We start from the raw sequence: 27,936 nt of genomic DNA, 5'->3' as shown, positions 1-27,936 counted from the left end.
TTTTGAAGTTGTTTCTTGACCGCCCCTACTGGTGGGTAATATTGCTACTGCTTTGCCGTGTTTACTTCAAGAACTGAAAAATGCGGGAACAACGGCAACCTTCAAATCTTGGAGGTTTTACGTTCGTAGAAATACAAGTATGTACCTGACAGAATACAGTACAAAATACATTTGATTCCCCTCGTATTTCCTACTTTTAGGTTTTGAGATTTTGTTGTAAAGCACCTAACCTTTACATATAAATGTTAGTTTAGTGTGCATCGTGGTTTTGTCGTAAAACGTTCTCAAATTGTGCGATTTTATCGAGTGCATGTTGCTATTTTTACGTTTTTATTAAAGTAAGACTAAGAATATGTATGAGTAATAGCACCACCTTTAAAATAATCGTCTGTGTTTTTTATTGGTTTGAGAAGGATTTAGTCCTACGTTAGTCGAATATCTTGAAGTAGCAAAAGAGGTCATATGACCATATAGGTCACATGCTCGGTTTTTCCCGTTTATGTCAACATGGCTTTACAGACCTGTATATTTGTTGTTTTTAAATTCATTTTTCTCTGCGCTATCTTTGTGGTTGGAGAGGGACGACTCAAGGGTTTTGGTAGGTTTTATGAATTGGAGAGACATGCGTCCGACGAGCAATGGTTCATACAGAAACTAGATCACTTCAATGGAGCAGACGGCAGAGAGTGGAAGCAGGTATGTTCGAATGCTTTCCCTGTACTTCTCCCTACTTGTATTTCAATATATTTAGAAAAGGTGATCCCACCAGCTAATCGTTTCCCATAGATTGTACAGGTGTAGAATGAAATGATCGCGAATTATTGATTGTGAAGTCTACCTATGCAAACTAGAAGAACAGTTCTACTACATTAGTCTAAGACAGATGGATGTTTTCATGACCCTATCTCCCTTTACTTCCGTTAGAGGTACTTTGTGAACGATGCCTTCTACAAGCCGGGTGGGCCGGTGTTTCTTATGATCGGTGGAGAGGGTCCAGCCAATCCAGCATGGATGCAACATGGTACCTGGCTCACATATGCAGAGAAACTGGGAGCCATTTGCTTCATGCTGGAGCATCGCTTCTATGGAAACAGTCACCCAACAGTGTATGTTTTTTTTTTTAATTTTTTTTTTTATCTTTTATAAACTACGCACGCACAATGATTTGCAAATCCTGGGGGGAGGGGGGGGGGGGGGGGCGGCGGCTTTATAATAATTGAATAAAAACATTTTTGGGTTGTGGTGTGGGCCAGGTTGCAGTTACACCAATCATGTACTCTATTCTATACAAAATGATACTGTCGTGGTTTCATATTCTGCTTGTTTGTCACTTACCCTTGTTAAATTATTGTCACTTTTGCTATTTCACATTGCTTATGTCGAATTTAAGCGCGGCACGGTGAAGTAATGGTTAATATGTGTGTCTCGCAGTTCTGAGGTTTGGGCTTGGAATTTTGGCTGGAGCCTTTCTGTGTGGAGTTTGTGTATTTTCCCTGTGCTTGTATTCTCTGGGAAGCCCAGCTACCGCCAACGTTCCCCAAACATGCATCTTATCTTAAGTGAAGACAAAAGTATCCATTTGTGTCAATATGAGTCGGAATCTCATTTGTTTATACGTGTCCAGCGGTTGGCTGGCGACCAGTACACGGTGTTCCCTACATACCGCCCAAAGTCATAGGCTCCAGCTCGCCCACGACTCTATATGAGGACAAGTGGTGTAGCTAATGGATAGATGGATATCAATTAAATGAGCTATAACTGTAACACAGATTCCTGGCCTGTAAACTATTCTGATTCATCTGTCTGTACCTGTCATGCCACTAGATGGTAGCAATGCACTCAAATTAGGACAGCCTTTGTCTCCCTTGTTTACTTTTGTCTTAGAGATGCATATTGAAAACAATTGTGTTCTCTTCATTTAGTGACCTGAGCACGGAGAACCTACGGTTCCTCAGTAGCCGTCAGGCTTTGGCCGACCTGGCCCATTTTCGCACAGTGATGGCTGAGAGCCAAGGACTGGTCAACAGGAAGTGGGTGGCATTCGGGGGTTCGTACCCGGGTTCTTTAGCTACGTGGTTCAGGCTGAAGTATCCTCATCTGGTGCATGCTTCTGTGGCCACCAGCGCACCAATTCATGCTTCAGTCAACTTTCCAGGTAGAATGCAACATAATAGTATATTAGAACACACAGAAATATACACAATCAAAAACAATGAGCTGGCGCCCATAGAAGCGCGACCCATGCCAAGAACTTTTAGTTTTAAAGTTTTATTCATTAAGTAATGTTTTTTAAAATCTAGAATATTACAGCCAGTAAGGTCATCGACACGGGAGCTTTGAAATGTTCATGCAATCTTAAAGAGTCTTTCACATTAGACTCATTGGGGCTCATTACTAACAGTGCATACTCATAAATTTGTGCTTAAATCGAGCGTATGCACGTTTGATGCACAAATCAGTGATTCATCAATATGATCGTACTTGTTTTTGTTCGTACACTGAAAACAAATTTAGAACTTCTTCAGATCATGCAAGCTTTCCGATGATGCAAATCTTTTGATAATAGGATAAAGTTTTAAGAATCTTATTAAAGTTTTGGGGCCATCTCTTGTGACTTTATACCTCTGCGCATTGGCTCAGATGTGTCAAACAGATGCCCTTTTCAAGAGAAATAGCGATGCAGTTAATGCAGATTGCAGATAGCGGGCACAACTATTTAGTATGAATTCTGATTCACTAACATACACACGGTGGTGTGAAGAATATTGGCGGGTATGCATGTGTCATGAATCAGACGGTGATTTCGCATATACAGTTAACTTGTGCGCAGAGGACGAACAATTCTACACATTTATTAGTGAATCAGGCCCTTTGAATGGGACAGTTTAAAACATGTAACGTAAAAAAGGTTCACATTGCTTAATGTCCGAAAACTGTGATCAATGGTCACCAAAATGTATGTGGACATTTCTACTTATGTCCACTTCAACGTCTGAAAATATTAGAACGATGGGCCCAATATTTTGGATTTGACGGATATTAAGCGTTTTCCTCTTCATATGCGCGCACTATAGCGAAAAAGCTTGATGTAGCTTAATGTCCCAAAACTATCATCAGTCATCACCAAAATGTATTTGGACATATGTATGCCCACTTCAACCTCTGAAATGATCAGAACCATCGCCCCAATATTTGGGATTTTGTGGACGTTAAGTGTTTTCCTCCCTATAGAAAAAGCATTAGGTAGCTTAATACCCCAAAACTGTCATCAATCATCACCAAAGGTTCTGCGGACATCTTTCCTTATGTCCACTTTAAAATCTGGAAATATTAGAATGATCGGGCCAATATTTTGGATTTTATGGATGTTAAGCATTTTCTTCTCCATAGATGCTCCCAGAAAAAAACTTAAAGGGAACATATTTTCCCAATCCAATCAGAAGAGAAAAAAAGTATGTGACATAAGTGTGATGGTGTTAATGTTTCCCACTAACCTTAACCCACCCTAATCCTAACCGTAACCAATCCTAAACTGCCTTAAGCCCCAACCCTTTTCCTAAACCTAACAATAACAAACTTCATTGTTTTTATTTCATACAAATGTGATACATTTTGAATGGTTATGTCATTATATCTGCGTACCCTGCCCTTCCCGCGACACAGGAGCAAATCATGTTGAAGGAGGGCATGTCCTGACTGGAAACTATGTGGGAATCCTAATAATGCAGGCACGGACAGCGCGTCTTTTAAAATCGTATCTTTTTTTTAATGTTTTTTTTAATTTTTTTTATATCTGTGACCCGTAAATACGTCAGTCCCATTCTCTGCCTGCATTGCGCCACAGCACCAATAAACAACAGCGGCTAATTCTAGAACTAAAAGACTTTGTAAATGGCAGTTTAAGTGACAAATGGAAACTATTTTTGTACACATTGTTCAGTCCCGACTGTCCGTTTTATCCGATAACTGTTATATCGAGGTCCGTTGTATCGAGGGTCCACTGTAAACATTATGGTGACGATTGAGTTGAGCTTTTTTTACATTTGCGTTAAACACTTTAGACTGTCCCCTCTGATCTCAAGAAAATATTAGCGACAAAACACAGAGATAGTGTGCATTGTAAACAGGTCTTATCTCTTTTCCACCTATGTCAACAGCACCAAAATGTTTTGTTTGCTAAAACAACACTGAAGTTAGGCAGTATTATTTACAAAGATACAACTTACCAAATATTAGAACATTTGAGGGGTTCTTCTCTGAGTCGCAGCTTTTTGTGAGAGAGAAAAAGTCAAATTTTTTTATCCTTAAAAAAAATATTTAGCATACAATATATTGAAAAACTGAAATCATACTTCATGTGTGTATCTGTGGATTAATCTGTGGTTTTGTTGTTTGACTTCAATAGTACAGTTATCCTTTGCATTTCACTTCAGTTTTTTTTTTTAGCATCCCTGTTTTGTTTTATTTCCACCTGTTTTTCCCCAGAGTACTTGGAGGTTGTGGGGCGTTCCCTGGCTTCAGAGAACACAGAGTGTCCTCTAGTGGTAAAAAAGGCTTCAGATACCCTAATAGAGCGACTCAGCGACCCAGCAACCTATGACAACATCACCAAAGATTTCAAGTATAGCGTCTACACTTTTTGCAATACTTTCTTTCTGGTAATGTCAGCAGCTTTTTTTATATTGGACAGTTTGAATTATGTGAATCATCTTTCATAAAAGCATTACTAGATTTATCTCTTCAAGGAAACTGATTTAAGTCCATAAATAGAGTCAATTTCACACATATATTTGTGTACTTTTATCACATGCAAACATGCCATTGTTATTAGGTCCAACTCTACAAACATATGACCTATATTTAAAAATGGGTTTTCTAAGGTAATAATGCTACATTTTAAATGACATGGTTAATTTAAAAATAGCATATACAGCTAAACAATAAAATTGTCTTAGCTGATTGCAGCAAAGTACTGTAGTTGCTTCAAGACGGGCGGCACGGTGGATGACTGGTTAGAGCGTCTACCTCACATTTCTGAGGACCGGGGTTCAATCCCCAGCCCCGCCTGTGTGGAGTTTGCATGTTCTCCCTGTGCATGCGTGGGTTTTCTCCGGGCACTCCGGTTTCCTCCCACATCCCCAAAACATGCATGCTAGGTTAATTGAAGACTCTAAATTGCCCATAGGCGTCAATGTGAGTGCAAATGGTTGTTTGTTTATGTGTGCCCTGCGATTGGCTGGCAACCAGTTCAGGGTGTACCCCGCCTCCTGCCCGAAGATAGCTGGGATAGGTTCCAGCACTCCCGCGACCCATGTGAGAATAAGTGGCTCAGAAAATGGATTCTTGAAGACATGATTAATCAATAATCAATGCCACACAAAGATAATTCTAAACAGCTACCGGTAATCAATTATTCTGTTCATTTCCAATAGAGAGTGTATTTTGTGGGACACATGAAAAGCCTTAAATACCAGCTGTCTGTTGTTGTATTTTGTATTTGTGCATGTTATTGTTTTGAGCAATGATGAGTCACATAAATGACTTTCAATGTCAAAGGTCGGTCGAACCGAAATAATACTGGAGCCTTGTCTTTGTTTCAGTGCTGTCATGAACACAGTGAGTATCTTGGATTTTATTTTAGCCTTTTGTTGATTCTGTAGACGGTCAAAGGAGGCATGTTCTCATGCAGACACACAACGTGTCCAGCTTCTAACCTATAACACAGCCGAAAAAGCAGTATGCTGTTGTTCAGTATAATAAAAGTGCATACATGTGTTGTTGTCATTCCAAAGAGTGTATTATTCTTTTGTCTAGTTGACTGTATTGGTTATTGTGGAACGCCAAACATTTGTAGTTACTCTAACCTTGTCCTTGTTTTTGGTATCCTTCCTTCCTTTTTCCATATAGCTTGTGTTCCAAACTGCAGATTCAGACAGAGACAGACTCTGCCTACTTCTTGGAAATGCTTGCTGGTAACTTCATGGATGTGGTCCAGTATAATGAAGACAACAGGGGGTTTGAGGTAGGCAATAATTGACACATTTGATTGTAGGCCAAAATAGTGTCCATATAAAAAGTATTGTGTTCTCGTAAACTTAGTGAGCTTTCAAAGTATAAATATATGGAGTAAAAAAGAGGATTCAAAATGTATGCTGCAGAATACAAAAACCCTTTTACAGTTTCTCCAAGCAACTTTTGTCCAGAGAATGAGTCTAATATGACTCCTTTGACTCAAGACCCAAATTAGAAATGTCTTTTGTCCCTGGAAGCCAAACTTACAAAAATGTGTTGTAATATAGTTGACAATACAAACACATATACATGAGTGATAAAACACAACAGACATGAATTTATTACAAATAACATGAATCAAATAATAAAATACATAAAATCGTGTACGCTCATTTTTACTACAAACATACCTGTGATTGGTGGTTATGTTAGCATTTAAGAAAGTGTTGAAATAGTCATGTTCATGATAGCGCAAAATAATATAGGTAGGGCACAGAAGTCTCCTGGTAATCGGTGCAGACAGGAAGTCAGCATCATAGATATCTTATGTGAAACCAGATGGAGCTGGGACTTTGAGAGTGAATTGGAGTGAGGTGCAGAGTGGCCTCCATTTTGAACCAGGAGTCCCACGATGATTCTTCCCCTCCACTCCATTCATTTCTATTGAGACTTTGGGCATACCCACACAAAAGAAAATAATAATTTGTTTAAATTTGAAGCGATTTTCAGGTGGTTGTATTGTTCCAAACATCAGACATGTGGTTCCAAAACAAAATAAAAAATCAGTGTGCATTGAAAAGTTTTTTTTTTCCACTCAAACATTGGTACTTTTAAGGAGATAGTAAGTTGACAAACAGTCCAGATAGATGTATGAGATCTACTTGTATCCAATATGGTTTTAATATAAATAAGAGTAAAATATGGCACTGTATAGCATATTATTGAAAATAAACTATTGGATTTATTTTACGTTTTCAAACATTGTTGCATTTCATAGTAATATGGCACTGAGATCCATAAAATAGCACGGTTTTACTCAACTTTTGACGAGTGCTGCCACTTTAATTGTAGTGATGTTAGTTTTGAAATGTGGTGGAGTTTAATTTTCGAAAGCTTTGACACAACCAACGACAACATTCATTTGTGGTTGTCCGTATAATAAAATGGCCTGCCATGTGGTTGTTGTTCCATCCACCTTTTAAAATAAAACAAAAAATGCTCATAACGAAAAGGAAAACGTATGACAGGTGAATTTTTTTTTGGATGTCTTTTAAAAATATATACATACATTCTATTTTGGAATCCATACAAGATATGCTGATTGAGTAAAATGTAGCTCCAAGTAATCCTGACTTAATCGATAGGTGAAGCTATAACGCTCCACTTGGAGCAGGTCAGGAATTATCTTAAAGGTGTCAATATTATATTTCTTTTCTGTCCAAATGGCTGCAATATAACAGAGTGAAAAAATGTAAGGGGGTCGGAATACTTTCCGTATCCACTCTATCTATCTATCTATCTATCTATCTGTCTGTCTGTCTGTCTGTATATACAGTATGTACATATATCTGTTTGTGTGTGTGTGAATATGTATGTATTATATAATCATGCAGTGTATGTATTTATTTATTTATTTTTTTAAATCATACTTTAGATAGATGTCTGTCTGTATTTTGTTATGGAAATCACTGAAAGCTGACTCGTTATGGCCGTAACACCAATTGTTCTGGATATTGGGGGTGAAAAAAATCCAGTTCCCAACATTACTGGCCAGTACGGTGCTGTGTCTGGCCACCTTGACGGAAATTTCATAAATGAATTTGAGTAAATAAACACTATACTGCTTTTTAAAAAAGAGGGGAAAATAAGCTGCTTGAGGCCATGCTATTTTATTCCGCCCCAAGCTGCCGAGCCGCAGAGGGAAAAGTTTTCTTTGCGTCCGGTGTCAACGCATTGTAAGTCACTAATCATCGCCTCCGTGGTAGCAAGTAAACCACACTTCTTACCGTGCTTGTTACACGTATCGTTTACATTATCACGAAGGGAGGGTGAGGAGTGGGTAGGAGAAGATGGAAAAGCACGATGCTAATAGCTCAGCTATCGTGTCATGAAATCGCAAAACAGCGAAATAAGCGATTGGGTGATACAGTACACTTGTCACGTCTGGCTGGAACCGCGTTATAGCAGAGAGTAACCCAAGTTTGAAACAACAAAATAACAAGCCAATTAATAAGCGTCTGGAGCTCTAAATGTAAAATAATTCACGGCCTCTGAACTGGAAATGAATTAATATGTCACTGGAGACGTCATATGAAAACGGGGTCAGGTGAAATTATATTATTATTATTATAAACTATTTGTAATATAAGATAACTTTTATTAATTCCATAATGGGGAAATTTTCATAATATCAGTAGCAATAGTGGATATACGAACTATAAATACATAATATAAATAGCATGAAAGAGAAGACATCTATACAAGTACTGTATGCCTGTGAGTATTGTTATATTACCTTTCTGTATGTGTTACTACAGTTTGTGTATAAATATTCGTTATTTGAAGGTAAATCTCACCCGTGATCTAATGCTGGCTAGCCCGTCAATGACTGCGGTCAAGCCAGACTCCACTCGTCAAGAAGTCAAGCCAGCCGCCCCTAATTTTGTTCATACAAGGCATTACGGTAATAAGCCGCCAACGAGCAGCGAAAGCCACTTTCAAAATAAAAGCCTAACAATAATTGGCCTCCAGGGACGTCAATCCTTCGGATTTAAAATAACTCTATTAAATAAAATCTGTTATAACATGACCAGTTCACTTCTGAAAGAAAGTAGATTCTACCGAGATTGTAACCAGCAAGGTTAATTTGAATCTTGAGATGCATTCAAAAAATAGTTTGAAATCTGCATGCATGACTGCAAGTATACCTTATTTTAAAAAATTATAAAAAATAATCCCATTGTTACCGCAAGACCAGTCCAAATCTGTGGGCCATTAGACCAACCAAGGACTCCACTAAAAGAGGTTTGATAAAGATCTGAAGTTGTATTTAAAAATAAAAGTCCTCTGAAATCTGAACATTTACCCCAGATTAATTTTTTTTTTTTTTTAAATAATCGTTTTTGTATCGCAACACCAGTACAGTTGGATGGGACCTTTTGTAGGAGACCCGAGGTGTTCTAATGTCCTTCAGGACTAGACTGGTGTTGCGATACTGAAAATATTTATGTATTTATTTATTTATTTTAATTCAGGGGTAATGACGGTAATATATATGGATTTGAGGTTCTGTTTTATTTTGAAATACAACACCAGATTTGGATTGGACCTCTTATGGTGGAGGCCTTGGGTGTTCTTGTGTCCCCTAGTAATAGACTGGTCTTGCGATACCTCAATGGTTATTTTTAATCCTTTTTAAAAATCAGTATGTATTTATATCAATGTATTATTTGGAGGCTTTCATTTTGAAGGTGGCTTTCGCCTCCCCTTGACAGTTTATGACAGTAATCCCTCGTATAAACAAAATTAGGGGCGGGTGGCTTGACTTCTTCTTTTCGAATGAAGCTGGTTTAACCACAGTGGTCAATGGGAGTTTCTATTGACTGTTAGCATTAAGCTGGCAATTTCTAAAACGATCATGTGTGTCTTGTATTTACAGATACAATGTGTGTAATTCTTATTGTTGCGTGTTTAATTTAACAGTAAACTACACTTGAGGGGGCATTAAACAGTTTCACAGCACTTGCAAAGTATTGTGTACTTAAGACCTGCACGGCTTAACCTTTGAGACACTCAACTCAACTTTGTTTATAGAGCACTGTAACAAACTTCTGTACATAAAGATTGAAAGGAAATAGAATCAAGGGCATTTATTGTCATTGTATGGTGCAGATGCAACAAACGTTGGGTTATGAAAACTTAAAACACAACCAAGAATAAAACATTAATAATGACAAGCATATACTACTGGTAGGATCAATGTTCTCACAGCGCGATTGTCTCTTGGTCCCCCGTGACAGGAACGGCTAGCAGTGGCTCACTCGGCCCGGAGCCAAGCAGCGGGGAGGGAAAAGGAGAGGGGAACAGAACTTCACCCACCGTGACTCTTGTTGTGATAGCGAAATTGCCTCGGCGAATGTTGACTTCCCATCTCCTTTTTAGTAATGGGTCACTGTTAAACAAGTTAAAATAAAAAGTTGAATCGCTGAACATAACGGCCAGCACACTACAGTATTGCCTGGAAGAGCTAGCCCCTCATCATTAAAAAGTAAAATGTTCTTATGAAACTCCGACGTTGAAAAGTACCAGCACTAAACTATTGAACCTATAGCACAACTCCACATTATCACACATTTAAAGAATGAGGTTGTTTTTCTGTCCCAGGTCCTTAACACAGACAGACAGTCGAAACTGGTACGGTACCTAATCTTTTCACTGGAAATATTTGTGTTGCCTTGAATATGGTCCATTGCAAGGGTCATATAGACAAACCACTGACACGCTCATTCACACTCACTTTCATAGGTACGGGTAATTTAAAGTCCTCAATTAGTCTGAGAAGCATGTTTTGGGGATGCTGGAGGAAACCGCAGTACCCAGAGAAAACCTATGCAAGCACAGGGACAACATGGAAAGTTCACATTGATTTTTCAATAGAGATTCAAACCCTGATCTCCTGACTGTGAGCTAGACGTGCTAACCACTATTCCATTTGCTTCCTGCGAATTCATCACCGGCCTGTTAAGGGCACAAACTATGACATTAAGGAAAATGTACTAGCACAAGATTTAATCCTTGGCTGCTTTTTTTTTTGGGCCTATAGGGTTTAGTGGGCACCAACATCACCATCAAGGTGCTCTGTGGGGTGATGGCAGACACATCACTTGGAGAACCATATGCCCGATATGCTGCTGTGGCCCGCCTCCTGATGGACACCTTCTCAATGAAATGTCTGGATGTCCGCTTCAACAACAATTTGAGAGACATGACTAATACATCCTGGGATGGGCCAGCTGCAGGGGGAGGTGAGAATGAGTCTGTTTGTCCCAAGGGGAAAAAGTATTTTCAAATCTTTAAATACAGGTCTTCTTTTTTAGGTGTGGTATGTTCATAAATGAAACCTGTAATTTCTATTGACGTTTTTATATTTTTGGGTCTTTGGCTATTAGGTGAGGTGGCATGTTTTTGTCGACAGCAGAGGACTAGTGACGCAGACTAAATGATGTCATGCTAAAAGATTCCAAAGCCACCCAAAAAAGGCAGAAAGGCTGACAGAAATACCAGCATGAGGAGACCAGAAAATAAAATTCGGAAGCTGGTTTAGAACCATGCAGTGGGTCCTCATGGTCAAATACTAAAAAAAAAATTAACGGCACCTCATTGTGCTGTATTTTTACTCACTAAAAGATTCCAAAGCCACCAAATAAAGGCAGAAAGGCTGACAGAAATACCAGCATGAGGAGACCAGAAAATAAGATTCTGAAGCTGGTTTAGAACCATGCAGTGGGTCCTCATGGCCAAATACTAAAAAAAAGTTAACGCCACCTCATTGTGCTGTATTTTTACCCACTTGAATACTATATTGTGCTCATCATTTTCAGTTTAGATACTGCTGCTTGATTTTTATCTGCTTCAGAAATGGAGACATATGAAGAAAATCCAAGAGTTAAAAGAGGTATTTTTATGTATACTACGTTGAATCAAAAACCTTTTTCCTCTCTATAGCTGAACCAGTAATACTGTAACCAGGCAGTTGTTTTGGTTCCCAGCCTCACTTAGATGAGTGGGAGGGCTGGGATCCTCACAACAGGAAGTCGTCTCTTAAAAAAACATTTATCAGCAAGTCCCCACACAAGCCTCATTTACTTGCAACTTGTAACCTCTTTAGGACTAAAAAGCTCAATGTCACTACTTGTGTGGAAATGACAATTTATTTTTGACTCGTCTTTAGTATGAGATACTCTGCTGTGCTGTCTGTGCTTCTGTTTCTATAAATCAAGTGCATGTGTTAGCTGTGAGTAAACTGTGTGTCACCAGGCAGACAGTGGGTCTACCAGACCTGTACTGAATTTGGATTTTATCAAAGCACTGATTCGCCCAACCAGCCATTTGCTGGCTTCCCTCTGGAGTGAGTAAATACAAAATTCAAAAGCCTGCTATTTTAAAAAATTAATTTTCTCATTCTAATTTTGTCTTCCCATCCAGGTATCATGTGAAACAGTGTGCAGATTTCTACAACATCACTGGTGAGAAACTTGCCGAGGCTGTGGCTGAGACCAACGAGTATTATGGCAGCTATGATATCCACTCTGCCAAAATAGTTTTCCCTAACGGGTCCATTGACCCCTGGCATGCACTGGGAATCACTCAAGACATCATGGCTGACCTTCCGGCTGTTTTCATCAAAGGTGGGTAACAGCTTGGGGCCATAGAAAATCCCACCAAAGTAAAAGATTGGGTTAGGTTTGGTTTGGTTGGGTTACGTACTGAATTGATCCTGAAGGAACCAGTGGCAGCAGTGATAGTAACAGAAGTATTGAAGTCAAGTATCATCTCAGTGATTAGAGGTAGATTAAAAAGCATCTCCAATGGCAACTCCTCATCAAAGCACACCTTCCTGCATATATGTGCCCTGCGATTGGCTGGTGACCTGACCAGTCTCGGGTGTATCCCACCTCTTGTCCCAAAGCCAGATTTGATAGGCTCCAACTCACCCAAGACCCTAATGAGAACAAACGGTATAGAAAATGGATCGCTGGGTGTGGCAACAGATGCTTCACCATTGTATTGGGTCTTTTTAAAAAAAAAATTAATTTTGTGTCTTTTAATTACATTGACTCACACTAGTTTACTGATTTGTTTGCATTTATCATAACTTTACCAAAACTAAACAACCTTGTTATAGGGAATCCTGATTCTAATGACAAATACCTAAAATACAACCAATGACCTCTACTTTTGAAATACAGTTTTGCATATTGATATATTATTCTTTTAAGTTACAAAAAATACTTTTGGTTTGTGGCTGCCGTTTTTGTGTGCACAAAGCATTCTGGGATTGATGATGTATAATGTTTGCTGTATCTGAATTCTTTTCAGAGTAAAAGTTTTTTTGTTTTGTTTGTTTTTTTGCCTGTTAGGTATTTTTGACTTGACTAAGTTGACTGCCACTGCTGTGTCCCTTACTGTTTTTATTTAATACAGGAACAGCCCACTGTGCCAACATGTACCCTGCCAGCTCCAGGGATCTCATCCAGCTAACACTGGCCAGAGATCAAATCTTCTTACATCTGCAGCAATGGTTGAAACAATAAATGCCATCATCGCCAAATTGCCTGTGACACTGCTTAAAGCTTTGGGATGAAGGTTCCAAAAAATGTTTTAAATTGTTTTGGAAGTGTAAAACAAAATTGAGCTGATGATTAAATATTTTTTATGCACTGTGTACATATGTGTATGTTGTATATTTGCATGTCTGTAATGCTTCAAAGATTTTGCTGTCTTGCTATTAAACTTCGTATGAATGTTGCTTTTTCTGATAAACAATGAATTTACAGGTCCTAATTACTATCCAGTTCTGGTATTGATTCAATGTCCCGGGTAAGGGTTGAGCCTGATTATTAGGAAACAGGTATAACTACTCACTGCAGAAGAGTTGCTTTGTAAGTGGTAACGATGAGGAATTTCTATTAAAGCGTGTTTAATATTATCTGTAATGGTTTGTTAGATGGCGGACGAAGCATAGTGACAGTCACACTGATGTGAAATGAACACATTTTGGGACTGGTGGGGAAGCAGGAGGACATTTTTTTTAAAAATAAAAGCACAAGGAGAACAAGAAAATGCAGCATTACGAGTGAAAGCTTCCAAAAGATTTTGGCTTTCAGCTCCATGTGCAGATCTGATTTCATATTGCACAAGTTCAGTCTTGTTAGATTATCATGAAACTAAAATGTTTTCTTTGTAAAACAGGGGCATGATGATAGCTTCAGTGGGATGTTTTAAAGAGCACCAGTCACATCAGTTCTTTTAGGAAATGTGGGATTTAAGCAGCATGTTGCAAGTCTGTCATTCGAGTTCACGGCTGCGTTCCGGCAATATGCCCTTGAAACAGACACTGACAAAATAACCTGACCACTTCCTCCATTACTGTTTATTTTCACAACAGTCACATCTCAGGATCCCAGCTGTACATGCAAACCCTATTGCATAACCATAAACCCTCAAGGACCACCCAACACCACCACATCGAATCCAGTATATTGTAATATAGTACTGTATTGGCTGAGTTAGGCCTGTTCACAGTTATTTATGAAGACATTAAAATATGACAATTATAATAGCATGTCAGCGTTGACAGAATACCACAATTTAAACACTGTCCAGCTACACACGATGCTGTGTTTTGGATTGAGGATATAAATCATTCAATCTTGGAAAAAGTACTATTTATGAAACAAGAAATGTATGTCATGGAGCCAGTGCTGTAAATTTAGTAGACACCCCAAGCACTTCATGGAGGTTTGTTTTCCAATTCCAATCCTGTTGTAAATTTTAACTTTAAAAGTGGCTGTCTAGTTAAAGTTGAATACAATTCCTCTGCTGTTTTACTTCTACTCTGCAACTTCGATTTTGTTCTTATTTTATTAAAGCAAAAAATGGGCGCGATCAATGTACATACGTTTCTTTTGTGGTATTGATTTGCCTTTTATTTCGTATTATTTAATATTAAGTATTGGCAGAAGTTTATTTTGTAATCGTGGATGTAATGAATTCAATCTTAGAAAGATTATTATTTTTTAAACAAGCTGTATATGTCCTAGACTAGAGCATGTGCATATGCATTTAGGAGATACTAGAACGATTTTGGGGTGATGTCCCCCCCACCCGCCCATTTCCTTATTTTGAAAAACAAATTAGATGTTTTTTTCAGTCCTTGTTGTAAATGTTCATTTTAAAGGTGTCAGATTCAAGTTAAGCAGAATTTCTCTGTTGTTCTACTCTTCAAATCAAATCAAATCAAATGTTTCCTTTTACTGGCAACACATATGCTGTTTAGTGGTAAATAGTCTTGTTTTATTTTGAAGGATTAACGGAAGTCAATGTAACGTGTACTGTGTGTTCTCTAAACGTTCATACTGACGTTTGGTTTGGAGGAGGAGTTGAGTCCGTTAAAAGTCGTATTAAAACGGCGTTGTGCAGTTTCGACTCGAGCCTTCCTGGAATGACGAACATTTAAAATTTACTTCTCACACGTGTATGTGATATTTTGTTTGGTCGGCCAGTGAGACGTTGAGAATTTGGCGAAGAAAGTTCTAGTTTCACCTGTGGTGCAAGAGGAGCACGCGTCACAGTAAGTGAAGGTCGTTTTTTATAAAATTTTTATTCTACAACGTCACACCTGTGGCTTAACTCAGTTTTTCGTGGTCCGTTTGAAGCATTCACTTTCATTGCGCGTTTACCACGTGAGTAAATAGCAGACGAAACTGCAATACTGTCAGTTCGACCCGTGAATTCGAAACAGTTCAACAATCATTGAGTTTACGTTCGTTCGACTTTTAAGTTTTAAAGTACCTGACGTGAGTTGGTGTTCATCAAGAATCGTTTTATATTGTCTTGGTGGCATATAACGTCAAACAATATTAAAGAGGTGTAGTTATTTACTTGCATCCTCAAACCGTAAAATATTTGACTTTCTGACTCTGAATCTGCCCACCTGCCTTCCCGAAAACCTTTATCGCTTTCCTGGCTTCTCGAGGACCCAAGTGAGTGGACTCAAATCGGTGTGCAAAAAGATGAATAGAGTTTTAAAAGTCCTCATGCCTATTCAAAATGAAATGGAAATGGACTGAAATCGAAAGAGCCTGCATTTGCACTTTGGGTGGTCGGCGTTTTGATTTTCAACTTTGCAGCAAATTAATTTGTTAGCAAAAAAAAAAAAAAAAAAAGTTTTGTGTCTGTATACAGCGGCTGAAATGGGTATTTAACACGTCACCATTTTTCTATCTATCTATCTATCTATCTATCCATCCATCCATCCATCCAAAGGTGCTACTGACCTGAAAATTTCACCAGATGTTGGGAACAAACCAAGTAATGCATGCATACAAAGAAAGTAGAACAAATAAGCTCGAAAAATAAGTTGTTTGTAGTAATGAGAAATGACACACTGAAAAAGTATGGAACAGGCCAACTGGTATTTAATAGTTTGTACAAAAGCCTTTGTTTGCAATGACTGGTTCAAAATGCCTGCCATTTTAGCAGCAAAAGTGATCATTTTGGAGTGTGTGTGTGTGTGTGTGTGTATATAGAAAGTATTCAGACCCCCTTAAAAATTTCACTTTGTTATATTGCAGCCATAAATACATTTGTTTTTAAATGTATTTTTCCCTCATTCATGTACACACAGCACCCCATATTGACAGAAAAAAAACAGAATTGTTGCAATTTTTGCAGGTTTATTAAAAGAGAAAAACTGAAATATCACAGCCATAAGTTTTCAGACCCTTTGCTATGACACACACATATTTAACTGGTGCTGTCCATTTCTTCTGATCATCTTTGAGATTGTTCTACACCTTCATTTGTGTCCAGCTGTGTTTGACTATACTGATTGGACTTGATTAGGAAAGCCACACACCTGTCTGTATAAGACCGTACACCTCACAGTGCATGTCAGAGCAAATAAGAATCATGAGGTCAAGGGAACTGCCTGAAGAGCTCAGAGACAGAATTGTGCAAGGCACAGATCTGGCCAAGGTTACAAAAAAAATTCTGCTGCTCTTAAGGTTCCTAAGAGCACAGTGGCCTCCATAACCCTTAAATGGAAGCCGTTGGGGATGACCACAACCCTCCCTAGAGCTGGCCATCCAGCCAAACTGAGCAATCGGGGGTGAAGAGCCTTGGTGAGAGAGGTAAAGAAGAACTCAAAGATCACTGTGGCTGAGCTCCAGAGATGCAGTTGGGAGATGGGAGAAAGTTCTAGAAAATGAACCATCACTGCAGCCCTCCACCAGTTAGGGCATTATGGCAGAGTGGCCCTACGGAAGCCTCTCCTCAGTGCAAGACACAAGAAAGCCCGCATGGAGTTTGCTAAAAAACACCTGAAGGACTCCAAGATGGTGAGAAATAAGACGACAATCGAAGGAAAGATGAATGCGGCCAAGTACAGGGATATCCTGGATGAAAACCTTCTCCAGAGCGCTCAGGACCTCAGACTGGGCCGAAGGTTCTCCTTCCAACAAGACAATAACCTGAAGCACACAGCTAAAATAACGGAGTGGCTTCAGAACAACTCCGTGACTATGGCCCAGCCAGAGCCCTGAATTAAACCCAATTGAGCATCTCTGGAGAGACCTGAAAATGGCTGTCCACCAACATTCGCCATCCAACCTGACAGAACAAGAGAGGATCTGCAAGGAGTCATGGCAGAGATCCCCAAATCCAGGTGTGAAAACTTGTTGCATCATTAATTCTGGCTGTATTAGCTTAAAAGGTTGCTTCTACGAAAGACTGAGCAAAGTGTCGGAATACTTATGGCTGTGTGATATTTCAGTTTTTCTTATTTAAATCTGCAAACATTTCTAAATTTTATTTTTTCTGTAACTATGGGGTGCTGTGTGTACATTTGATGGGGGGGGGGGGGAATAAGTTATTTGAATGATAAATGAAATCAAATGGCTGCAATATAACAGAGTGGAAAATTTAAGGGGGTCTGAATACTTTACGTACCCACTGTGTGTGTGTGTGTGTGTATTTTATTTATATTTGTGATTGTGAATGCTGTTGTTATTAATGGAACGCAATTGTTCGAAAATAAACGTTCAAACATACCGTTATTAAAAATTCAATTATAGCACATTTTGTACGAAAAAGTGAAATGCAACGGGAACTGTACTTAGGCAGTGAGCCTTTCGTATCGCGCCAGTGGGAGCCCAGGTACCACTAGTGGTACTAGTGCCATACTTTGAGAATCACTGCTCTAAATGACAATATAAAAAAAAAAAACGTGATAAACATGCCAAAACCAGAGAAACTGATCATTTTGCGGCATAGAACATAGATCATGAATGGAATTGTTCAATGAACCAGTTTGAGTAGGACTTTGTATTCTCTGAATAAGTTAGTGGTAGTTGGTAAGGGCCTGGCTACAGCACTCTATTTAAGGTTATGTCATCGAAAGATCACGAGCAAAATGGTTGTGGTTCACTATCCTGCATCAAAAATAAAAGGCATAATCTGCCTTGCCTCTCCCAGATCTATTTTGAATGTCTCCAGGCTGCTCATGTGATGCTGTACCACGTATGTGATTCTGTCAAGGTGCTGTTAAAGTCAAAATGAGGTACCTGGTCTTGCTGGTTCTGTATGCTCTGGTGACCCTGTGCTGCCATACAAGTGCACTGTCCCAAACACCTTCTTACGGCGAACGGGGATCAGATCTTGGTATTCAGGTGTTTCAGCAAGTCGTCCGCTCCAAGCCCCTGGAAAATGTGGTCCTTTCACCCCATGGAGTGGCCTCTGTCCTTGGCATGCTGTTACCAGGATGTCATGGGGAAACCCGCAAGCAAGTCCTCAGTTCTCTCCGATACAAGAAAAATGGTGGGAATATGTTAAGTCTGTAAGAATATATAAACTAAGTTGTGAGAAAGGCTTGTAAAATTGTGTTCAGGACAAATGGATTTCCACTTTCTTGATTGGCACAGGACCTTACAGAATGTTAAAAAAATTGCACAAGACCTTGACCGCTAAGTCCAACCAGGATGTTGTTCTCATTGCCAATGGCGTCTTCAGCCAAGAGGGCTTCCCCATGCAGAAGAGCTTTGTCGACGCCAACAAGGCAAACTTCCAGGCTGAGAGCAGGAGCATGGATTTCAGTGACCCCCAACGGGCAGCAGATAAGATCAATACCTGGGTCAGCAACAAAACCAGAGGTTGGTCATGTTATGAACTGTAGAAGTCAGATGTGCTTTTTAAAATGAGATGTACTATATCATGCTTATTTAAACCAGTTCCCATGTATTTTAATAACATGTCTGTGACATGCTTGTCAAAGTCTCCATAAGATAAAGAATTACAGTACACCTTCAACCCCCCCCCCCCATTTCATGCCTTGATGAAATTAACCCATTTTTAGAGCCAATCTCATCTGATGCAAGTGAGCGACTATAAACCCTGCCCCATATACTGCGAGTCTAACCTTTGTTTACATGACAACCAGGGGTACCACCTGAGCATTGGATGAGAGTTGCTTCTACTTTTTGGAGCAGGTGCAAGAGTATTTTTTTGGGTGCCCATAAAGACACAAGGCCTTTTTACTTTGGGAGGCAACCCTTTAATACACTACCCTGGGTATGCAGTATGCAGCACATGGGCATGTCACCAAACAAAAATACACTCTAACCCTCAACAACTTCAGTGGGCAGCCAAGTATGTGCCGGTTATCAGACGCTAACACTAATCTGTAAAATAAAACTCTGGGCATTGTACGTAGGGTAGTCGTCGTCCAAACTCCGGCCGTCGCTTGAAATTGGCACCGGATATTCGGCCAGCCTAGCTAATCATGGGTGGAGAAACAGTGTGGGAACAGTTATAGTGGGAGGAAAAAGTATGTGAACCCTTTTGGAATTTCTTACATTTCTGTATAAACATAAATTGGTCATAAAATGTAGTCTGATTTTCATCTAAAACACAAGAATAAACAGTTTGCTAGAAGTAATACCACACAATTGTATTTATTTTCATTTATTTATTTATTTTTAATGGAGAATAATGTACACATTCTCAGGACAGTGAGGGGAAAAAAGTAAACCCTTGGATTTCAAAACTGGTTGAACCTCCATGGCAGCAATAACCTTAAACATTTCCTGTAGTTGCAGGTCAGATGTGCACAATGATCAGGATGAATTTTGGATCATTCCTCTTTACAAAACTTTTGCAGTTCAGCAAGATTCCCTGGATATCTGGCATGAATAGCTACGCTGAGGTCGTGCCACAGCATCTTTGACTGGACCACTCCAGAAAAACATATTTTCTTCTTCTGTTGTTGATTTGCGTCTGTTTTGATCATTGTCCAGTTGCAATACCATCCTCTTTTGAGCTTCAACTGTTGGAAAGATGGCCTCAAGTTCTTCTGCAAAATATCTTGATAAACATGCAAAGCACGCCCATGCCATGATGCTCCCTCCACCATGCTTTACACTTGAGATAAGATTTTGATGTACGCGTGCTGTGCCATTTTTCCTCCACACATGGTGTTGTGTGCTCCTCCCAAACAATTCAACTTTGGTTTCATCTGTCCACAGAGTATTTTGCATGTAGTGCTGTGGAACACTAAAGGGCTCTTTAGAAAACTTAAAATGTGCAGCACTCTGGTTGTTTTTTCACCTCAGTGAGCATTCTGCACTGTGCTCTTGCAGTCATCTTTACATGATGGCTACTACTATGAAGAGATGCAACAGGGCTGAACTTTCTCATTTATAGACAATTTGTCTAACTGTAAAATGTTCAATATCAACTTTTATAGATACTTTTGTAACTTTTTCCAGCTCTATACAAGGCAACTCTTCTTAATCATATGTATTCTGAGAGCTCTTTAGAGCGAGGCATGGTACACATCAATCAATGCTTGATGGGAAACAATGGTAACCTGGCGTGTGTTCTCTAGTGGCCAAAGCCGCTTTAAGACACACCTTCAATCTTGTCTCATTGGTTGGACTCACAGTTGGCTCACACGTGACTCTGATTACCTCTTGGTGAATCTGTAGCCTAGAGGTTCACTTACTTTTACCTCCCTGTCCTGTGAATATTTACATTATTTTCAATACAAATATATATGAAATTGTTTGTGGTATTAGTTTAAGCAGACTGTTTGATTATTAGACTGCATTTTATTGACCAATTTATGAAGTAATATAGGAAATTCCAAAAGGTTCTCAGTTTTATTTATATAATATATATATATATATATATATATATATATATATATATATATATATATATATATATATATATATATACTGCTTTATGTAAATTAGCCCACTGTTGCCTAACAGTGGGACTGAAGTGCAGAATGACTTTTTGACAAATGTTTTTAGAAATAGGCACATGACAGAAAATTGTTTGGGTTGTTAAAGTTTGCATTTGATGGGCTGGCAAGCACTTTAGAGGCCAAACTATTTGAAGACAACCAATAAACATATTTTTTTCCATGATTTATCATCCCCTTCAATATGTAGATTTTGTTTTGAAATGTTTTTTATTTATTTATTTTATTTTTTTCTCCCCACGCAGTTGATCTGATAATCCTCTCATGTTAAATATTCATCCAGGTCACATCACAAGCCTGATCAAAGCAGATATGCTGGATTCTGCCCTGGCCCGCTTGGTCATTATTAACTCAATCTACTTCAAAGGCTTATGGAAGTCCCGCTTCCAGCCTGAAAACACCAAGCTGAGGCCCTTCACTGGGGGCGATGGCAATGTATTTAAAGTTCCTATGATGTCCCAGCTATCAGTCTTCAACATAGGTAAGTCATAGTGAGCGTTTTTTCTGATCACTAAATCACATTTGTGATACTGCATCGGGCACGGTGGCCGACTGGTTAGAGCGTCAGCCTCACAGTTCTGAGGACCCGGGTTCAATCCCCGGCCCCGCCTGTGTGGAGTTTGCATGTTCTCCCTGTGCCTGTGTGGGTTTTCTCCGGGCACTCTGGTTTCCTCCCACATCCCAAAAACATGCATGAATTGGAGACTCTAAATTGCCCGTAGGCATGACTGTGAGTGCGAATGGTTGTTTGTTCCTATGTGCCCTGCGATTGGCTGGCAACCAGTTCAGGGTGTACCCCGCCTCCTGCCTGATGACAGCTGGGATAGGCTCCAGCACGCCCGCGACCCTAGTGAGGAGAAGCGGCTCAGAAAATGGATGGATGGATGGATGGATACTGCATCGACTGGTCAATAAGAGGCATCATTTACAACTGGAATCTGCAATCTATTGAATTTGCTGCGGCTGTGTTCAATAATATGAAAGTCATTTGATGAAATAACCATGTTATATTTTAGTTTTTAAAGATTTTTAAAACAAATAACAGGGATTTTATTCATTTATTTAAATACAGCAATCTGATCAACAAGGACTCATTGGCATTCAGCTGGAACAAATGCTTTTAGTGCTCTTTCCCACTTTTATTTTAATGTGTAATTCTGTTGAAACTCTCTTCAGGGAATTTCCATTCTCTACAGGCACTTCTTGTTTTTGAGATATCCAAACTAGGGCTCCACGATGTGGCCCAAAACCAGTATCTCTATTTGTGGGCTATGTTGCGATACATGATGTATATCTCTATATTCTGATTTTGTACCTCTGTCATATTGAAATGAAAGTGTAGGCTACACCTTTTTTTATAACCACTAGGTAGTGGTGGCATTTTGTAATGAAAGTGTACAGCTTTTTCATAACCACTAGTGAGGGACGTGTCCCGTTCGCCGGGCTGCTCTCGGGTGGATCCCTGGGCCTGATCCCGCCTCTCGATTGATTGGGTGGGGTCCTCAGCCGCCACGGTGCGGCCACAGCAATTACAGGACACTTCTGTCAGTCTTTGTGCATGTAAAACGGTGTCAATTAACTTGCATGTATCCGCAGGAACACACCCCTATGACTCTTTCACTGGGTGTGGGGTCACGCACTTACTACGACAAATAACTCATGAACATGCAAATTGTTTGTTTCCCCTCACTTATACACTTGTCCTGTAGACTTTTATAATTTACATAATTAATGCAACCACACTTCAGTTGTACAGCCGGGTTCACAACCCTGGTCCTGCATGGTTCTTCTCCTGTCCTTGTCGTGTTCTATCTTGTCCTGTCCTTCCCTCACAAGGTGTAGCACTACAGCCCCATGCAACACTCATATTTAATGTTTCATTGTTGTAGATAATGTAATGATTTACTTCTCTCATCCTGTTTACAATTGGTGCTTTGTCTTTGTTTCTCTCTCCCTTCTAGAAACTTTGTTCTGTTCGACTGATCAAGTCTGATTCTCAATAAACCTCAATTATAATACCACAGCGAAAGCTTAAAAACTCCACTGTGACACAGTAAAACTGTTCCGGCATAAAAGGATACAGATGTTCCATTCTGCCTGACCTAACAGCCAAACAGGACAAAAAAATCACAGGTTTAGAGTAATTGACATAGAGTCACAGCTCATACTCTTGTTGACTGAGAAAGTCACCAATTGTGTTTCACATTCCAACACAGCACCTGGACCACAGTTGCTCCTTCATCTTCTTGAGATCCAGACTGATTGCAATCAAGTTGATTCATGCTTAGTTTGGGCCTATACTGCCTCTTTGTTGCTAAAGATTCTGACACTTGCACAATGTTTCGGTGGCAGTCATGCTGTAAAATAAGCATGGAGCAATCGAATAATTCCCCCGATAAGAGCTTAACCTACCTCAAATGCTCCTTTTGACGATGCGACTAACTTCTGGCCAAATCCTGCATGCGTTCTACAGGAATTCCCCATCATTCCTGCACCTGTCCAAACTCATGTCTGTAGCTGTCTAGCTAGCCTACCTTCTGGTTAAGCCAAGATAAAAAAATATATATATTGACTGATCAGTCAGTCAGATTTCCTGTTTTTTTTCTTCTCCACCAGTTTCTGCTAGTATCTGAATATGTCTGACAGAATGTCTGCCTTGAAACCATGCTGATGCAGGATTTACAACTAGTCAAACTTGTATAAATGTAAAGCTGCTGTCTACAACAACCTATCTAACCTTCTATCCCAAATTATGCCAGGTGTTTATCAATTCAGCCATCCCTTAATCTTCTGTACTGCTTAACCTCACTCGGGTCGAATCAATGTATTTTCTGTGAAAGATTACTGAATATAATGCACTCTGAAAAAGTCTTCAATCAAATTAGCTCAAAAATTCCAAAGCTTCTCCTGCACCAATATTTGATCACATTTTTTTCATGCATACTATTGTTTATATTGTGAGCTGTCATTTTTTTCGATGCATTGTGCGTTGATGTGTAAGTAAAGCATAATACATTTTCTAATAAACTTTCTTCCACCAGGCATGGCCACCACTTCTCACGGGGTTAAATATAAGGTGATCGAGCTGCCCTATCACGGTAACACAATCAGCATGCTGATTGTTCTACCTACCGAAGAGGATGCACCTCTGTCCCACGTCATCCCACATATTAACACCGCCACAGTGCAGAGTTGGCGCAAACTGATGCACATGCGGAAAGTGCACCTACTCCTCCCCAGGTAAGATACACAATTACGGTACACTGAAACTGCAGTTCCATCTTGTGCAACTGAATGTCACAATTAACAATGTGTGAATGCTTGCGTATGTCTCTCTAGGTTTGCTGCTGATGTTGAGGTAGATTTAAAGGACCCCCTGTCAGCGCTGGGTATAACAGATATGTTCAGTCAGGACAAAGCTGACTTTAAGCACCTGAGTGAGTTAAAGTATCGTCAGTCCCTTTCAAAGTATGACGTGATGTCTTTTATTATGTACAGCAGATTTAATACGACACGAGCAAGGCTTGAAAATATGAAGGGAATGTTGGCTGTTTACTGCTGAGAGCCGGTCTGACCAATGTAATATGTCTAGATATCCAGTGTGAAAGTCAAAGAAATCACTTCCCCTTTCAATGTATTGAAGGCACTTAAGTGCATTAGTGCCACCCTGTGGTGTAAAGTATTAAGACATGGGACAGGAGAGTCTTGCGCTATACATTTCTTTAAAATTTAAACTTACATTTTCCCTTCATGTTGTTCTTAACTAAACATGTACAAATTACATTTCGTAAATTACAGTAGAGCCTGTCTGTAGAGCATTTTAGTGAGTGAAAATGTGTGTGTTCTACCTTTTTAGGCTCAGAGCCTGTGTATGTCTCCAAGGCCCTCCAGAAAGCCAAAATTGTGGTAAATGAAGATGGAACAAAGGCAGCAGCTGCCACTGGTGAGTGTTTTGATTAAACTATGCATTTACTTGATAAAGATGCTCTACTGAACATTGACTTCTAATACTTTTTTTTCTTTCTCATGTTCAGCTGCAATTTTGATGGCTCGTTCCTCTCCTCCTTGGGTTTCAGTGGACAGACCTTTCCTCTTCCTCATTCGGCATAACACATCTGGTACCAAATCTTTATCTTCATCTGTTAATCCCCCTGTAGATACATTGCAATGAAAGTGCTCATTGGGATTATAAGGAAAGTTCACATGTACAGGTACATCTCAATAAATTAGAGTAGAAAACTCTTCCTACATAATACCGCTGCGGCACAGAGGACGACTGGTTAGTGCGTCTGCCTCACAGTTCTGGGGACCGGGGTTCAATCCCCGGCCTCGCCTGTGTGGAGTTTGCATGTTCTCCCCGTGCCTGCGTGGGTTTTCTCCCACATCCCAAAAACATGCATTGTAGGTTCATTGAAGACTCTAAATTGCCCATAGGTGTGAATGTGAGTGCGAATGGTTGTTTGTTTATGTGTCCTGTGATTGGCTGGCAACCAGTTCAGGGTGTACCCTGCCTCCTGCCCGAAGATAGCTGGGATAGGCTCCAGCACTTCCGCGACCCTTGTGAGGAAAAGCGTCTCAGAAAATGGATAGATGGATACATAATACCACCCTTGTCACTCTACCTCAGGAAATATTGATGTTCCCCTGCCTTTGTCCTCAGGTACACTCCTCTTTATGGGCCAAATCAACCAGCCCTGAAGCAGATGTCCACTGTGCACCCCCCTCTAGTGGTATCGTGGATGCACAGGAATTGCTTGTTTGCTTGCATGAACAGACAAGCATGAAACTGCTGTAGATGTTTTATTGCCTTTATTTTAGTAATATTCAGAAATGCATATGCCTTTACTTTTGTCTGCTTTTTTTCTTATTTTTTTACAAATTGAATTTGTTTTTAATAGACTTTGAATGTCATTTTTGTATTTTATTAACTCTGTTTACTAAATGTTTACTAATCATTTGTATTGTTTTTTTTTCCCATTTCAATTATCACTCCAGTTGTTCTTAAGTTATGGCGATGCATGTCCAATCTTGAGGTCTTGCACACAACTGTTTTAATAAGATTTTCCTTCATGGAGGAAGGTTTCTTTTGTAATTCTTGCATCATTTGAGAGCAATAAATACTCAAACTCAGCTAACTGATTATCTTTTTAATTTGACACATTTTTGACAGTTAACCTGCTGGGAAAGTGGGAGTCATCCTTTTGTATGTGACTGTTAGACATGTTCAGTTTTAATTCCTTAATTCGTATTATTATTTTACATATTGTAATCTCCAGACAAGTTCCAAATTGTGGATCAGCGGTCTTATCCTACTTGCCATATTAGCCACCTGGTGTCAATCATGTTGGATTTCTTTGTAGATGTTTGTTTTGGTGGTCTGTTTCGACCTGGCAATGTGCTTGATTGCATTCTTTGATGCCAGGCATGGCTACACCAGTCCCTTGTTAACTCCCTCTGTGAAATAAAAACCTGGATGTCATCAAACGTTATAAAACTGGGTAGCAACAAGACTGAGATCATGGTTGTGGCCTACCACAGCACTGCTCCAGAAGGTTGGAGATCATCTCGACATTGACTGCTGTTCCATCTCTCCATTGTCTGAAGTATGGAACCTTGATGTCGTCATGGACTCCACTCATCACCAAATCTGCCTTTTTCCACCAAAATGGCGCCAGCCTTCACTCTCGCAATGCAGCGATCGTCATGCCTTTTGTCACATCTCGCCTGCACTACTGCAACACTCATCTTTGCTATGTGTAACAAAAGGAATTATTAAAGCCTAGAATGCTTTGGTATTTCAGTCTGTTTTGTCACACAGCTGCCACTGATTCTAATAACCAGGCTATACAGTCTGTTTCAGAACAGTTTTGTTCACCTGTTGATATTTTTGGTGTCAACATCCACCAACTCAAAATTCCACACCACCCCCAAATTGCTTAAACACTCATCGGTCATGGTACTTAAGGCAGTTTTGATTAACTTTAACATAGAAAAACTGTGCTCACCAGTAGTGCAAATGACGTTTTGCGCAGTTTAAACATCTGGTGGAAGACCTCCTTGTATGGCTCCAGAAATACTGTGAACTAACTTTCTTTGGTGTTTACTGTATTGTCCCAGATGTCATTAAAGGGAGAGCCCTCTCTGTAACTCTCCAATGTGTCAACAGGTCTCACAGGTCTGCTCAAATCGAGTTGTGGGGACTAAAATATTTGATCTCACCAAGAGCACTGGTAAATTTTACAAGGAAGCTAACGAACTTTAGATCTGTTTGGGTTAATAAACCTCTTGCCTCAATAGCTCTGTCACCATTCTGCTCTTCTGATAGTTCTTTCAGTAAACTTATGGCTGGTGGTCTGTCTATGTCTTCTTGCAAGCATTAGACACACATTGGACATGCAGGTATATCAGCCTTTGTCACTCTCTTGGGCCCCCCTGAAATGTCTTTGGTGCACATATGACTCTGACACAATTGATACTGTTTCTGCAAAAGAGAAGCAGTTCGCTACAAGGATACATTTCACACTGTCAACTAATACTAGATTGAAAAAATGCACATTTTTGCACATGGGACCCATGCAAACAACACAATCTTTTCTCGCTACATTTGCTGCTTGTTCCATCAATAGTAACCAATTGTTATTTTGTCCTGAAACTATAACACAATACTACTTGGAAGTGGGGATCTTTTCCACCAGAATAGGCCCACAAGCTCACTATCAAACACATTGGGTGACTTGTATTTCAATATTAAACTATGGGCCGTTTTGCTTATGTTAAACTTCTTTCTTTGTTCTTTTGCTGTTCTTTTTGACCAACTGGACCAATCATAACCTGTTTCACCAATAAGGTGTTTCCATTCAAAACCTATAGTTGCATACCAG

General features: G+C 39.6%; 2 protein-coding genes across 2 annotated transcripts; both read left to right on the top strand.

Annotated features, from left to right (window-relative positions):
- Nucleotides 1–456: 456 nt before the first annotated feature.
- prss59 (serine protease 59, putative) lies at nt 457–13,540 on the top strand. Its single transcript, XM_061782405.1, has 9 exons — nt 457–696; nt 925–1,106; nt 1,923–2,155; nt 4,486–4,621; nt 5,908–6,022; nt 10,835–11,036; nt 12,049–12,139; nt 12,217–12,419; nt 13,216–13,540. Exons 1-9 carry the CDS (start codon nt 508–510, stop codon nt 13,323–13,325), a joined length of 1,461 nt encoding a protein of 486 aa, XP_061638389.1. The 5' UTR covers nt 457–507; the 3' UTR covers nt 13,326–13,540.
- Nucleotides 13,541–15,152: 1,612 nt separating this feature from the next.
- Nucleotides 15,153–26,850, top strand: serpine2 (serpin peptidase inhibitor, clade E (nexin, plasminogen activator inhibitor type 1), member 2). Its single transcript, XM_061782253.1, has 9 exons — nt 15,153–15,364; nt 18,331–18,609; nt 18,714–18,941; nt 21,339–21,536; nt 24,097–24,295; nt 24,395–24,492; nt 24,912–24,998; nt 25,090–25,173; nt 25,716–26,850. Exons 2-9 carry the CDS (start codon nt 18,348–18,350, stop codon nt 25,751–25,753), a joined length of 1,194 nt encoding a protein of 397 aa, XP_061638237.1. The 5' UTR covers nt 15,153–15,364; nt 18,331–18,347; the 3' UTR covers nt 25,754–26,850.
- The last annotated feature ends 1,086 nt before the right edge of the window (nt 26,851–27,936 follow it).

Source organism: Phyllopteryx taeniolatus, chromosome 8 (genome assembly GCF_024500385.1).
Source record: "Phyllopteryx taeniolatus isolate TA_2022b chromosome 8, UOR_Ptae_1.2, whole genome shotgun sequence".
In the NCBI taxonomy this organism is placed as follows: Eukaryota; Metazoa; Chordata; class Actinopteri; order Syngnathiformes; family Syngnathidae; genus Phyllopteryx; species Phyllopteryx taeniolatus.
This window is presented reverse-complemented; position numbering and strand designations above follow the sequence as displayed.

Excerpts from the sequence above, each read along its gene's own strand:
- serpine2 (XM_061782253.1), top strand. The coding sequence starts at position 18,348 with ATGAGGTACCTGGTCTTGCTGGTTCTGTATGCTCTGGTGACCCTGTGC. Across the intron at positions 24,999-25,089 it reads AAAGGCAGCAGCTGCCACTG|CTGCAATTTTGATGGCTCGT; the intron begins GTGAGTGTTTTG and ends TCTCATGTTCAG. Across the intron at positions 25,174-25,715 it reads CATTCGGCATAACACATCTG|GTACACTCCTCTTTATGGGC; the intron begins GTACCAAATCTT and ends CTTTGTCCTCAG.
- prss59 (XM_061782405.1), top strand. The coding sequence starts at position 508 with ATGGCTTTACAGACCTGTATATTTGTTGTTTTTAAATTCATTTTTCTC. Across the intron at positions 1,107-1,922 it reads GGAAACAGTCACCCAACAGT|TGACCTGAGCACGGAGAACC; the intron begins GTATGTTTTTTT and ends CTCTTCATTTAG. Across the intron at positions 2,156-4,485 it reads TGCTTCAGTCAACTTTCCAG|AGTACTTGGAGGTTGTGGGG; the intron begins GTAGAATGCAAC and ends GTTTTTCCCCAG.